This window comes from Podarcis tiliguerta (genome assembly GCF_965153285.1).
Source record: "Podarcis tiliguerta genome assembly, chromosome: 9".
Classification (NCBI taxonomy): domain Eukaryota; kingdom Metazoa; phylum Chordata; class Lepidosauria; order Squamata; family Lacertidae; genus Podarcis; species Podarcis tiliguerta.
This window is the reverse complement of record NC_139542.1, coordinates 70,801,620-70,814,335: the sequence shown is the minus strand read 5'-3', so window position 1 is coordinate 70,814,335 and position 12,716 is coordinate 70,801,620. Positions and strand designations below refer to the sequence as shown.

The following is a 12,716-nucleotide window of genomic DNA, read 5'->3' as shown; positions in this document are numbered from 1 at the left end:
TGGGCGCCAAGAGGCCATAGCTGTCAACGTTTCCCTTTTTTAAAGGGAAATTCCCTTATTCCGAATAGGATTCCTCGCACGCAAAGGGAAAAGTTGACAGCTGTGCAAGAGGCGGGGGGCGGGTAGGGGCGCTGGAGGTGGACAGGACTGCCGGGCGTTGCGCAGCTGATTACCCTGTGTCAAGTTCATCACTGTGGTTGAATTAATTCACGTGAATGGTTTTAATTGGGCTTGGAATAAATGTGCAATTAATTGCCACTCTCTTGAATTTCATCGAGCTATCACCTTCGTTCAAGCCGCTATGCTGAATGCTTCTTATGTGGGCGGGGGCTGGATTTGTGGGGACTAAGCGGTTCCCCAGCGCCAAAAAAAGTTGCGCCTCGGCGCTTCTCTCCGGGCGCCTCTGCCTCTTCCCTGGGGTTGCTTATCTCCGCGCGCGATCTGCCTGCCGTGCCACTTGCGCGCCCCTTGTCACGCCAGCCGGGCCCGCCGCCTTCTCGGAAGGGGTCGGAGCCGCCCCTTTCCCGGATCGCTTCCCGAGTTTGTTTCCAAGGAAAGGGAGCGAGGCCGAGGCGCGCCCGCCTGCCGCGCCGCCTTCTCACGCGAGGCCGGGCGCGCTCCCGGGGCACTTCCGCGCTCGCCGCCGCCGCGTCCCCGATCCGCCAGGCTCGCTTAGCGCGCACGTGGCTCTCTGCCGCACCGCCAGCCCGCGATCTTCTCCAAGGAGCTCAAGGGGGGGCGCGTGGTTCTTCTCCTCCCCCTTTCATCCTCGCAACAACAACCCCGCGAAGTAGGCGAGGCCAGGTGCCCGGCAAGCTTTTCAGACCCAGGACCCTCTTGACCCTTTCTCAAGATCTCCCTGTGCTTTCGCGTGGCGGTGTGGCCCTGCTGCGTCCCGTCTTGGATCGGGCCGCCGTCCACGAGTGGGTCCCAACCCACCAGTTAAAGACCCCTGAGTTAGGCTCAGTGGCTGGTCCAAGGCCACAGGCAGCAAGCCATCAGAGATTTGAACCCAGGTCTCTCCCAGGTCTTAGCCCTACACTCTAACCACTGTACCACACTGCCTTTCCCACAGCTTAGGTTCCCATTGCAGGGTTGTGGCAGGCATAGCTCTGCTCTCCAACAGTAGGAAATGACCGGGGTGGTGAGCTGGAGATGACTTGGGAGGAGGGCAGGTTTGCCTAAGGCAGGGCCAGCCCTGGAAATGGCCAACTCTGTTTTGAAGGCCAAACTGTTCCACAGCCTGGGTGTAGTCACCAAGAAGGCTCTGTCTTTTGTCCCACTCAGCCATGCCCCCCAGCCATGCCCCCGCCCTCATACTACCAAACTTGCTGTGTGCTTGTGAAACATGGACCACTTATAAACGCCATCTCCAACTCCTCAAAAGATTCCATCAATGGTGTCTCCGAAAAAATTTACACATCACTTGGGAAGAGAGGCGAACTAATGCCAGTGTACTGGAAGAGGCAAAGATCACCAGTGTCGAAGCAATGATTCTTCAACATCAACTTGATTGGACTGGTCATGTTGTGCGGATGCCTGATGATCGTCTTCCAAAGCAACTTCTCTATTCTGAACATAAAAATGGAAAGCGTAATGCTGGTGGTCAACAAAAGAGGTTTAAAGACTGTCTCAAGGCAAATCTTAAAAAATGTAGTATAAACACTGACAACTGGGAAACACTGGCCTGCGAGCGCTCCAATTGGAGAACAGCCTTTACCAAAGGTGTCATGGACTTTGAAGACGCTCGAACTCAGGATGAAAGGGGAACACATGTTAAGAGGAAGGCACGTTTGGCACGTTTGATCACCCTCACCGTGATCTGCTCCCACCTGGAAACCTATGTCCCCACTATGGAAGGACATGTGGATCCAGAATTGGCCTCCACAGTCACTTACGGACTCACTGTTAAGACCGTTTTCATGGAAGACCATCTTACTTGGCTACAAGTGATTGCCAAAGAAGAATAAGAAGAAGAATGCAGAGAAGGGCCTTCTGATGATTAAAGAGTAAGAGAAGATGATATGTGAAGAAGCAGTCCCTGAGGTGTCCTGGGCCCTAAGACAGGTAGGTCTTTAGTAGCTAATCACCTATGCTTTGAATTCTGCCTGGAAGCAAAGTGGCCACCAGTGCAGCTCTTGAAGACATCCAAGTGGGACATCCAAGTGATTTATCAGCTCTAGACCATTGTCCACTAGAGGAGGGGCAGCTGAATGCGAACTTTCTTGACACCACAAACAAACAAGACAATATAGATACAGGCAGGTAGCCGTGTTGGTCTGCTGTAGTCAAAACAAAGAAACAAACAAACAAACAAACAAAAATTCATTCCAGTAGCACTTTAGAGACCAACTAAGTAATTGGTTAGTGATTTCATGTGCATGCACACTTCTTCGTGAAAGCTCATACCAATAACTTAGTTGGTCTCTAAGGTGCTACTGGAAGTAATTTTTTATTTTATTTTATTTATTTTATTTTGTTAAGACAATATGGAAGTTCTGCCCATGCCTTCATATCAGCGACAGGAGCTCAATCACGCACATAAAAAGTCTTGTCCGCAGATAAAAGGACTGCATAGGATGTCAAAGACCCATTACTATTTCTGCAGTGGGGTCTCCAGCATTCTAGAGCAGCCCAATCCGCATGAAAAGGGAGCTTTTTACCCACTGTATGCTCGGAAACACATCTACAGCAAAGCCCGTTCCAGCTGGAACTCTGCATTCTGGCCTCCATCCAGGAGAAACCGGAGCTGCTCCTCAGATGGGGAGTCCTGTATGGGAAGTGTGGGGGACTCCTTTGGAGGGGAGGCATAGAATAAAACTTAGTTGGCCATTTTCCAGTTAGCCAGCAGCGCCGCCTCCCTGCTCCTTTCTTTCCTCACAATAAACGTATAAAAAGATTTTGGAATCCTGCCTTATTGCTTCGTTTGCACAAGTTTCTTTTAATATTTCCCTTTATCCCTTTCGTCTCCTTACTTTCCACTTGACCATATCTCCTCAATTGCTTCCTTCCTTTGGCTGGAATACTTGGCTAGTCTTTTTTTAAAAATATACATTTAATAATGAAATCATAAAACTGAGCGCGTGGAATGCTCTCTAAGGGACATTCCGACGACCGGCATTCACTGAGCGCGCGAACAAGGCTACGGCAGGATTTGATAAACCGGGAGGCGAATGGGGGAATTTCTTTGCTGTGTTCCCAATATGTTGAAAAGCAATAAAATCAATCAATCAATGGTTCCTTTTAGCTTATTCACATTGTCTGCAGCCGGGGCCAGGGGACTCAGGACTTAAGCCCCCGCCGTCGGGGCGCAGCTCCTGGGCAGCGAGTGTCGGAGCGCAGCGGGTCGGCTTCCCTGGCGCGAGCGCGCAAAGGGTTGCGAGGAACCGGGCAAGACAAAGTTTTTCGCTGCGTCCACGTGACCCGAGGGCTGCCGGCCAATCAGAGCCCGAGGAGGCGCTTATAAAGCGAGCCGAAAGCGGTGCTTCGGGGAGCGTGTTCGGAGGAGGCGAGTGAAGGCATCCCATCCGGAGCGGGTCTGGACGGAGCGGTGGAGACAGGCTGAAACTTCTGATCGGTGAGCTGAGCACTCCAAGGGGGCTTCTCCTCCTCTTCCAGCCCCAGTGCTTGACTTGGAAAACGGGTCAGATCTTCCTTGCACGTCTGAATGTGTGCATGCGCGCTTGCCTGCTGATGGGAAGAACCTTTTTTTTGCCTGTGGCCAATTTACCTTTTCTCTGGGTCGTCTTTCTAGGCAAAACAATTGCTATGAGAACTTTTTGTTTAAGAGGGAGCTGGTTATTCCTAACCCTCAATGATTATATGTTGCACTCAACTTTTTTTTTTGGCTGCAGAACTGAAATCATAGAATCATAGCATTGTAGAGTTGGAAGGGATCTCAAAGGGTCATGTAGTCTAACGCCCTGGCTGTGTGCGTGTGTAAGGCCTTATTGATTTAGAGGCGGTTTGACAAAAATGCCCCTGAGCATGCACAGAATGCTTTCTAGATGCCACTCAGAACAAACCTGGGTGGATGCTTCAGATCAGCTGAGAAATACAGAGAAATTGTAGGTTGCAGTGTGCACCCCTATTTTAAAAAAGACCCACCACATACTATGTAATCATTTTTTATGAGAGATTTTTTTTTTTTAGATGGTGCCTCTCTTCAGGGAATGTGTGAATGGTTTTCCATGTATGCATGATCTGGATGTTCTGTCCTTGCTACAGCCTGCAAGCCTGGTCTTGGGGTAATTCACATTTCCCCAGCACAAAATGAATTGCTGGTGGGAAGATGTGGCTGTTGAAGTTATGAAATTTTGTGCTCTTTTTGTGTGTGTGTCACGGGCACATGTTGGATGGTGACACAACACAGTCTTCAGGTGAGCACCGAAGTCCTCCTTCCCCCTCTCCCTGGGTCATTTTGAATCCTGGGACATTTTGTTATTCTGTGTGTGCCTCCTCCCAGTGCCTTATGGTTTCCTAGTACTTGTCAGTGCTGAAACAAATAACCTTGCTTGTACACGCACAAGATTATTTCTCACCACCGTAAGGCAAGGAGAGATGTGGGGGATATAAAAAATGTGGATCAGGGCCTATAGTACTCTTGTGCTGCAATAAAAAGAGATTAGACATACAGAGACATATAGAAAAGCCATCACAGGCTGTTCCCATTTTAAATACAGAATCATAGAACTGTAGGGTTGGAAGAGGCCCCAAAAGTCATCTCCTCCAATCCCTTGCAATGTAGGAATCAGAGCTAAATAAGCCATGACAGATGGCCATTTGACCTCCCTTTAGAAACCTCTAAGGAAGGAGAGTCCACTATCTTCCAGTTTGTTCTGACGTCCAACAGCTCTTACCTTCAGCAGGTTCTTCCTAAGGTTTAGCTTGAATCTCCTTCCTTGTAATTTAGATCCGTCAGTTCAGGTCCTACCCTCTGGGGCAGCTGAGAATGAGCTTCTCCACCTCCCATTAGATATATGTAGAACAGAGGCAGATCATGCGTGCCTCCTCTGAGTTTACTTTATTTCATTGCGTTTCTAGCACACCCTTTTCTCCAAGGAGCTCAAGATGGCACACATAGAATCATAGAGTTGGAAGAGACCACAAGGGCCATCGAGTCCAACCCCCTGCCAAGCAGGAAACACCATCAGAGCACTCCTGACATATGGTTGTCAAGCCTCTGCTTAAAGACCTCCAAAGAAGGAGACTCCACCACACTCCTTGGCAGCAAATTCCACTGTCGAACAGCTCTTACTGTCAGGAAGTTCTTCCTAATGTTTAGGTGGAATCTTCTTTCTTGTAGTTTGGATCCATTGCTCCGTGTCCGCTTCTCTGGAGCAGCAGAAAACAACCTTTCTCCTTCCTCTATGTGACATCCTTTTATATATTTGAACATGGCTATCATATCACCCCTTAACCTCCTCTTCTCCAGGCTAAACATGCCCAGCTCCCTTAGCCGTTCCTCATAAGGCATTGTTTCCAGGCCTTTGACCATTTTGGTTGCCCTCCTCTGGACACGTTCCAGTTTGTCAGTGTCCTTCTAGAACTGTGGTGCCCAGAACTGGACACAGTACTCCAGGTGAGGTCTGACCAGAGCAGAATACAGTGGCACTATTACATGTCCCGCCCCCATTTAATCCCTACAACCCCCCTGCGAGGTAGGTTAGGGTGAGGAGCAGTGACTGATCCCCAAGGGAGCTTCAGGGCCAAGTGAGGATTTGAACCCTGATTTCTCAGGTCCTAGTCCAGCGCTAACCACTGTGCCATGCTGCCTCTCAGAGCACGTTTAGCTTGAGCTTGGCTCTGGCAATGGGTGTGGGCAGTCTAAGGAGGGGCAGGGTGAGGGCACCCTGTATAACTTCCTGAGGTTGGTTTCACACCAGTGGGGAATATGGTGCCCTTGAGAAGTTGTTAGGACTCCAGCTGGCTTTGGCTCCAGCCAATGGTCAAGAGTGATGGCAGCCATCTTTCAGCAATGTCTGGAGGGACGCAGGTTCCCTACCCTGCAAAAGAGCCCAAGGCTGCAGTCCTAATGATGCCCCAGGAGAGGAATTATCCTCTGGCCCTCCAGGTGCTCAGAGAATTGCAGCATCGGAAGGTACCCTGAGGGCCATCTAGTCCAGCCCCCGGCAGTGCAGGCATCACAACTGAAGCATCCATGACAGATGGCCATCCGTTATTTAGCTTGAAAGTTGAGTTTGGAGGAATTTCAGTCCTGAAAACACTCCTGATGTCGACAAGCAAATGCAGTTCAACTTCTGCAGTGTTAAGATGGTGCTATAACCATTGGCTATTTGGTCCCTGAAGTTACTCACAATGCTGTTTCTCTCCCGCTCTTCTCTTTCTCTCTGCTTGTATTAGGACACTTAAATCTAGGAAGATGAAGGCAGTGTTGTTGGGTAGCCAAAGCATTATGTCTCCTTCAGAAATCCTCCTGGCCATTGCGCTTCTCTGCCTGCTCCTGGTTGTCATCAAATCCTTCCGGCAGCAGATCCCTCAGGGGCTGAAGCAGCTCCCGGGGCCGTGGCCATACCCACTGATCGGCAACGTCCTGGAGCTTCTGAAGAACCCTCACCTGGCCTTGACTCAGATGAGCCAGAGATACGGGGATGTGATGCAGATCCATATCGGCACAAGGCCAGTGCTGGTCCTGAGTGGGCTTGAAACTATCAAGCAAGCCCTGGTGAAGCAAGGAGAAGACTTCTCGGGGCGCCCTGACCTCTACAGCTTCCAGTACATTGGGGACGGCCAGAGCTTGACCTTCGGCAGGGATTCAGGGGAAATGTGGCGAGCGCGCAGGAAGCTGGCCCAGAATGCCCTGAAGGCCTTCTCGGCTTCTGCCAACCCAACCTCCTCCACTTGTCTGTTGGAGGAGCATGTCTCCAAAGAGGCAGACTACCTTGTCATGAAGTTCCAGGAGCTGATGGATGAGAAAAAGAGCTTTGACCCCTACCGGTACCTGGTGGTCTCTGTGGCCAACGTAATCTGTGCCATGTGCTTCGGGAAGCGTTATAACCATGAAGACCAGGAACTGCTCAGTCTGGTGAACCTGAACAATGAGTTTGGGGCGGCTGCTGCTTCCGGGAACCCGGCAGACTTCATCCCTGTCCTCCAGTATCTACCCAGCCGTGCCATGAAGGCCTTCAAGGACCTCAACCAGCGCTTCACTGCATTTGTGCTGAAGATAGTTGAGGACCATTACATGAGCTTTGACAAGGTATGTTTGTGTGGTGTGAACCATTCAGTTTGGAAAGTTTCATCCTTGATTTCTGGCATGTATTCCTGGACCGTCACCAACATGGTAGAAGACCGACCAGGGCATTGCAATGACTTGCTTGCCCATAACCTGCTGCAGGGATAGGCAACGGGGTGCCCTTCACCTGCCATGGTCCAACAGCATCTGAACAAGTACCATGCGGCCCACCCAGACTTTAAAAGATTGTATTTGTTGACGGAGCCGTAGATCTCCACACAGTAGATACACCAGATTGCATGTCAATGTGTGGCTTAACACTTGCAAAGGAAGCTATATGGTGCTTGGGAAACGGGCTCATGCAGAATAGAAACCACAACATGAAATTTAGCCCATATTATCTGAATTACAACCCATGTATCAGCTATGGAACAGGGTGGTGTCTACAGGGTTGCAGATGGTCTCCCATACAGGCAGTGTCTAGACCTCGACCTGCTTAGCTTTAGGAAGATTGGTATGCCTTGAAGCATAAATGAGCTCTTGTACTTGTAGCTTATTCTGTAACAGCTCATGGTAGATCATACGCTTTGCTTGCAGAAGGGTCGTTCCCTGGCAAACCTAGCAAGAGGATCAGGAAGCAGGTGATGGGAGAGACATCTGCCAAAGTGCTGACAGTCAACAGTGGGCTATTTGTTTATTTATTAAATTTATATACCAGCCTTCATCCAAGGACCACAGGGCACTTTACAGTAAAAAAACACAAAAATACACAGCAGAATAGCAATCAAAACAACACCCCCCATAGTTTAAAAGACCACAGATTGTTTAATTAGCTAAAGGCCTGTGAGAAGAGGCTTTTTTTTTTTTTTGCCTAGTGCCTGAAGGTATGTAGGGAAGATACCAGGTGAGTCTCAATAGACAGGTAGCCTGACCTGATATAAGGGAGTTTTATATGTCTGTCTTCTAACTGACCGGGATTGGCTCTGCAGTAAGAGACTTGAGGACTGGCACGAGTTATCCTCTGGACTTGTATTTCAGGAGAACATCCGAGACATTACTGACTCCCTGATCAACCACTGCGAAGATAAAAAACTGGATGAGAATGCAAACATCCTGCTTTCGGATCAGAAGATTGTCAATATCGTCAGCGATCTTTTTGGAGCTGGTAAGAATCTGCTAATCTAGAGAGAACCTTTCAACTGTCTCCTGTCTCCTCCACCTCCCATTGAAGTTATCATGCACGCTGCTTAGCATAAGAGGAGATTTGCTGGATCAGCCTATCTAGTTGCAACCATTGGTCATTATCATTTGATATGATGTTCACACCAATTCACCAAATACAAGAACAATAAACTGTAGCTTCAGATCTCCAATCCATTTTGTGAAGTAACGCATTGGCTCTCCCGTCTCTGTATCTTAACAACTAATTCAGAGTCTGCATGGTTTTGATACCTCAGTACAGAGAATGAAAACTTGGAATTGGGCTCCTAGACGTGTTGCATTAATGTTCAATAGTTTTGCACCTGATGCTGAATATTTCCCCACTTGATCCCTGTCTAGGTTTTGACACGGTCACCACTGCTCTCTCCTGGTCCCTCATGTATTTGGTGACGTTTCCAGAAATCCAGAAGAAAATGCAGGAAGAAATAGGTAAACCCAGGCACTCCTAATTCAAGCGTTTCAAAACTGTGTTTGCCCAAGGCTAAATTTGAATCCATCTTATTTTCTGCCTCTTTCCGCAAACTGCAGACCAAACCATTGGCAGAGAAAGGAAGCCCAGGCTGTCAGATCGTTCCACGTTGCCCTACACAGAAGCTTTCATCCTGGAAATGTTTAGGCATTCCTCCTTCCTGCCTTTCACAATCCCTCACTGGTAAGGCTCGCACAATGCAGGATTGGGAAGGGAACAGTTTTTTTTTTAAATAATATTTTTATTAAGGTTTTTACATAAAAAAAAGAAGAAAAACAACAGAAAAATACAAAAATAAAAAACGACAAAAACAACCACACAAAAGAGAAAAAGGAAAAAAGAAAAAAGCAAATAAAAACAATTCCAGTTTCATAGTATTCCTTGCATTTACTTATTTCCCAGACTTCCCCACACCTCCCCTCACTGTATTCCAGTTCATATATTTAATCAGCAAATCCCTTCCCTCTATCTTGACTAATCTTTATCTTAATCTTAATATCTTAATATATCTTAATCTCTTTAATATCTTAATATATTAAGCCTTTTAATTTTACACCTTTTAAGCTTTGAATTTTCTATACTCCTTCACCACTTTGTTGCTAATAACCTTTTGCGTTCAATCCAATGTCATTCTAACATTCATTAATCTTATAATATTTCTTTAAATAGTCTTTAAATTTCTTCCAATCTTCTTCCACCGTCTCTTCTCCCTGGTCTCTGATTCTGCCAGTCATTTCTGCCTGGCAAGGGAACAGTTTTGGCCTGGTATATTTTTTTTATTATTATTACTATTTCCCATCTTTGCTCCAAGAAGATCAAGGTGGTGTACATAGTACTCCCTGCTCCATTTTATCCTTGCAATCCTGTACCCACTTACCTGGGACTGGGAATGAAGTTGATAGGATATACGGTACTTCCAGACAGGCATGTATAGGATTGTACCATTAGCAGCTGAAAAGATGATCCATCAAGAGTGTCAACCTGTAAATCTGCCCTGTCTCCTAACTTACTGCTTGACTTCCTCCATGCTTGTCTGAACTCAGCTTTCCTAAATCATCTTACTTTGAATTGTTAAATTATACTTTATTCCAGAGAGAAACATGCTTTAGGATTGCAGCCATTTTTACATTCAGCCCATGCCACCTTCATCACATAAGAACGAAACACCTGCAGCTTCTTGTGTATGTATAAATTGTCTTCTGGTTTCTCTCCTTGTAGCACAACCAGGGACACAGCACTGAATGGCTTCTACATCCCGAAGGATCTCTGCGTCTTCGTCAACCAGTGGCAAGTCAACCATGATCCGTAAGCATCTCTGGAACCTGCTTTGTAATGCATGGAGTAGGGCTGCCATATTCCAGTTTGCCCCCAAATAAATGGTTTTGATTCTCAGTGCAAAACCCTGCATCCCTAAGATACTTGGCTCTGGATGCAAAGGCTAAGGCTGTAACCCAATGGTGTCGAACCTCAGCCCTCCTAGCCTGTCCCTCTGCACCCCCCACCTGAGTTCTCCCTGGCTGGATCGTGTCATTGTGTGCAGAAACTAGCCTACTTATAAATGTTACATTAATTATTCTTCCCACTTTTGTCCCAGCCATCAGTGGTATGAAGCCCCTAGAAGGCTGTCCACGAGGGAATATTGCCCATAGGCCAAAAAGAGAGGTTTCCTTTTCCCCTGCTATAACTTTTCCCAGTTTCCAGTAGCTGGATTCACTATTGGAGACACCAAAATGAATGTTTTCTCCTAACCTCATATGAAATGAGAGTCTAACCCAGGGATGTCCAAAGTCTGTTTCGGGAGCCTAATCTGGCCTACTGGTCAGTCAGTTTAAACTGGCCGTTGCAGCAGTTTATTTCTTGGGGTAAACTCCTAAAAAAACCTCAACAACTTCAATCCCAAAAAAACCCAAAACCTTTGGTTGGCTCTCACGGCCCTTCACTTCATCAATTCTGGCCCTCTTTGAAAAAAGTTTTGACACCAGTGGTTCCCAAAATGGGGCAGTGGAACTCTAACCCGGTGGTTCCTTGGGGAATTACCTGGGGGGCACCAAGAGGCAAATGGGGGCACCGGGGGTGTAAATGGCAGAGTTGGAAAAACCGGCGTCACTGGATCAAGTTCGTTTTTGTTGAATGAATGAAACTGAACAGTTTTAATTGTATTTTGAATAAATGTGCAGTTAATTGTTACTGTTCTGAATTTTATTGTGTGGCTTGTGCAAACCACTATTCTGAATAATGCTTTTTGGAGGGTAGGGCAAGGGCCACTGGGGAAGTGTTTCTGGAACCAAGGGGGTGGGGCCCCACAAAGAGTTTGGAAACCGCTGGTCTAAAACACCTGCTTTTTGCCTCTCCAGGAAGCTTTGGAGAGATCCTTCTGCCTTCAACCCAGAACGGTTTCTCACAGCTGACGGGACGGGAGTAAACCGAGCAGAGAGCGAAAAGGTTCTGACGTTTGGTCTGGGCAAGAGGAGGTGCATTGGAGAGAACGTTGGCAAGGGCGAAGTCTTCCTTTTCTTGACGACCATCGTTCAGAAGCTGGAGCTGAGTGTGTGCAGCGGGAAGACAGTGGACTTAACCCCTCAGTATGGACTCACAATGAAACACAAGGAGTGTGAGCATTTCCAGATTAGGCAGCGTTTCTAAGAACCAGCGGTGGCATCTGGGAGCAAAGAAAGATTGGGACGACCGGGGAGGAGGGATTCCTACCCTGCCGTATCTGTAGCTTGACTTAGGAGTGGGTTGGTCACCCAGGCTGAACCGTGGATTGAGGCTGTATCAAAACAATAAAAGTGGGCAAATTATATAGGTTGGGTAATGGCATGAGGCACTGTAATAATTTTCATTTAAGTGACTTGAAACCAAGTATGCCCCAGGTGGGCTTGTATGGCATGGAATAACTTCTCCGATTTGACCATAATACTGTGGTGGCTTTGGTCATACACTGACTACACTGGAAGAGTCTTTCTAGGATGCAGACAAGTAACTGAGAGGTTATCATGCTTGTTGTACAAACATACATTTAAGAGGAAGTGGATAGGCATGTATGTACCCATCAAAAGTTGCTTCCTGAAGGCCTTGTTAAAAGGGGCAGTGGAGTCACACTTTTATAAACCTTTACTACTAACAGAACATTGTAACCAGATAATCACACTTATATATACTAACAGCAAACTCAGCTTCACGCTGTGGGTCCTTGCATAGCAAAATGGCACCAGCCACGCCTAAGATGAGAAGAACTAGCAAGCTTGGGTTTGGGTTTGCAGAAATAACACAAACTTTAGGGAAAACCCTGATGAATCCACACAGACAAATGAGAACAGTGTCTGATCAGCAGTCACAGAACTTTGACAGTACGTTGAAAAACTAGCAAGGAGAAACAAAGGAAATATCCTTGAAAACTTCAGGAATACTTTAAACCGCAACATTTTGTTGTGGGTCTCACTTGTGTTTACTAAATGCAAGTTGTGCTTCATGAATCATTCTCATATAGTTAAGTATTACGATGCTGTACACTGAGAAACTCAATAGTAAAGAAATTAAATGTAATGGTGGTATATACAGGAAATCTGTTTATGGGGCTATCTATAGAGACATAAGGGAGAGAAGGGGGACTTGGTCCCAGAACATCTCTACATCTCTTGTCTTCCTTGAAATCCCTTTTCCCCTGCAGGCACTTTTGATGTGAAAACGGTAGTCTGATCTGACTTCCCTTCAGTTGGGGGTGAGGACTAACTATGTGTGGCTGCCAAACTCTAGGCAGGGACTATATGTGTACAGTGCTGTGTATATTTATGATGGTGTATAAATAAAAATAGCTTTCTACAAGAATTT

The 12,716-nt window shown here is 47.0% G+C and overlaps 1 protein-coding gene across 1 annotated transcript; it reads left to right on the top strand.

Annotated features, from left to right (window-relative positions):
* The first annotated feature begins 1,567 nt into the window (after window positions 1–1,567).
* On the top strand, window positions 1,568–12,713 carry LOC310657827 (cytochrome P450 1A5-like). The gene is made up of 7 exons (XM_083398904.1): window positions 1,568–3,577; window positions 6,364–7,219; window positions 8,234–8,360; window positions 8,756–8,845; window positions 8,945–9,068; window positions 10,104–10,190; window positions 11,240–12,713. Exons 2-7 carry the CDS (start codon window positions 6,383–6,385, stop codon window positions 11,526–11,528), a joined length of 1,554 nt encoding a protein of 517 aa, XP_083255030.1. The 5' UTR covers window positions 1,568–3,577; window positions 6,364–6,382; the 3' UTR covers window positions 11,529–12,713.
* The last annotated feature ends 3 nt before the right edge of the window (window positions 12,714–12,716 follow it).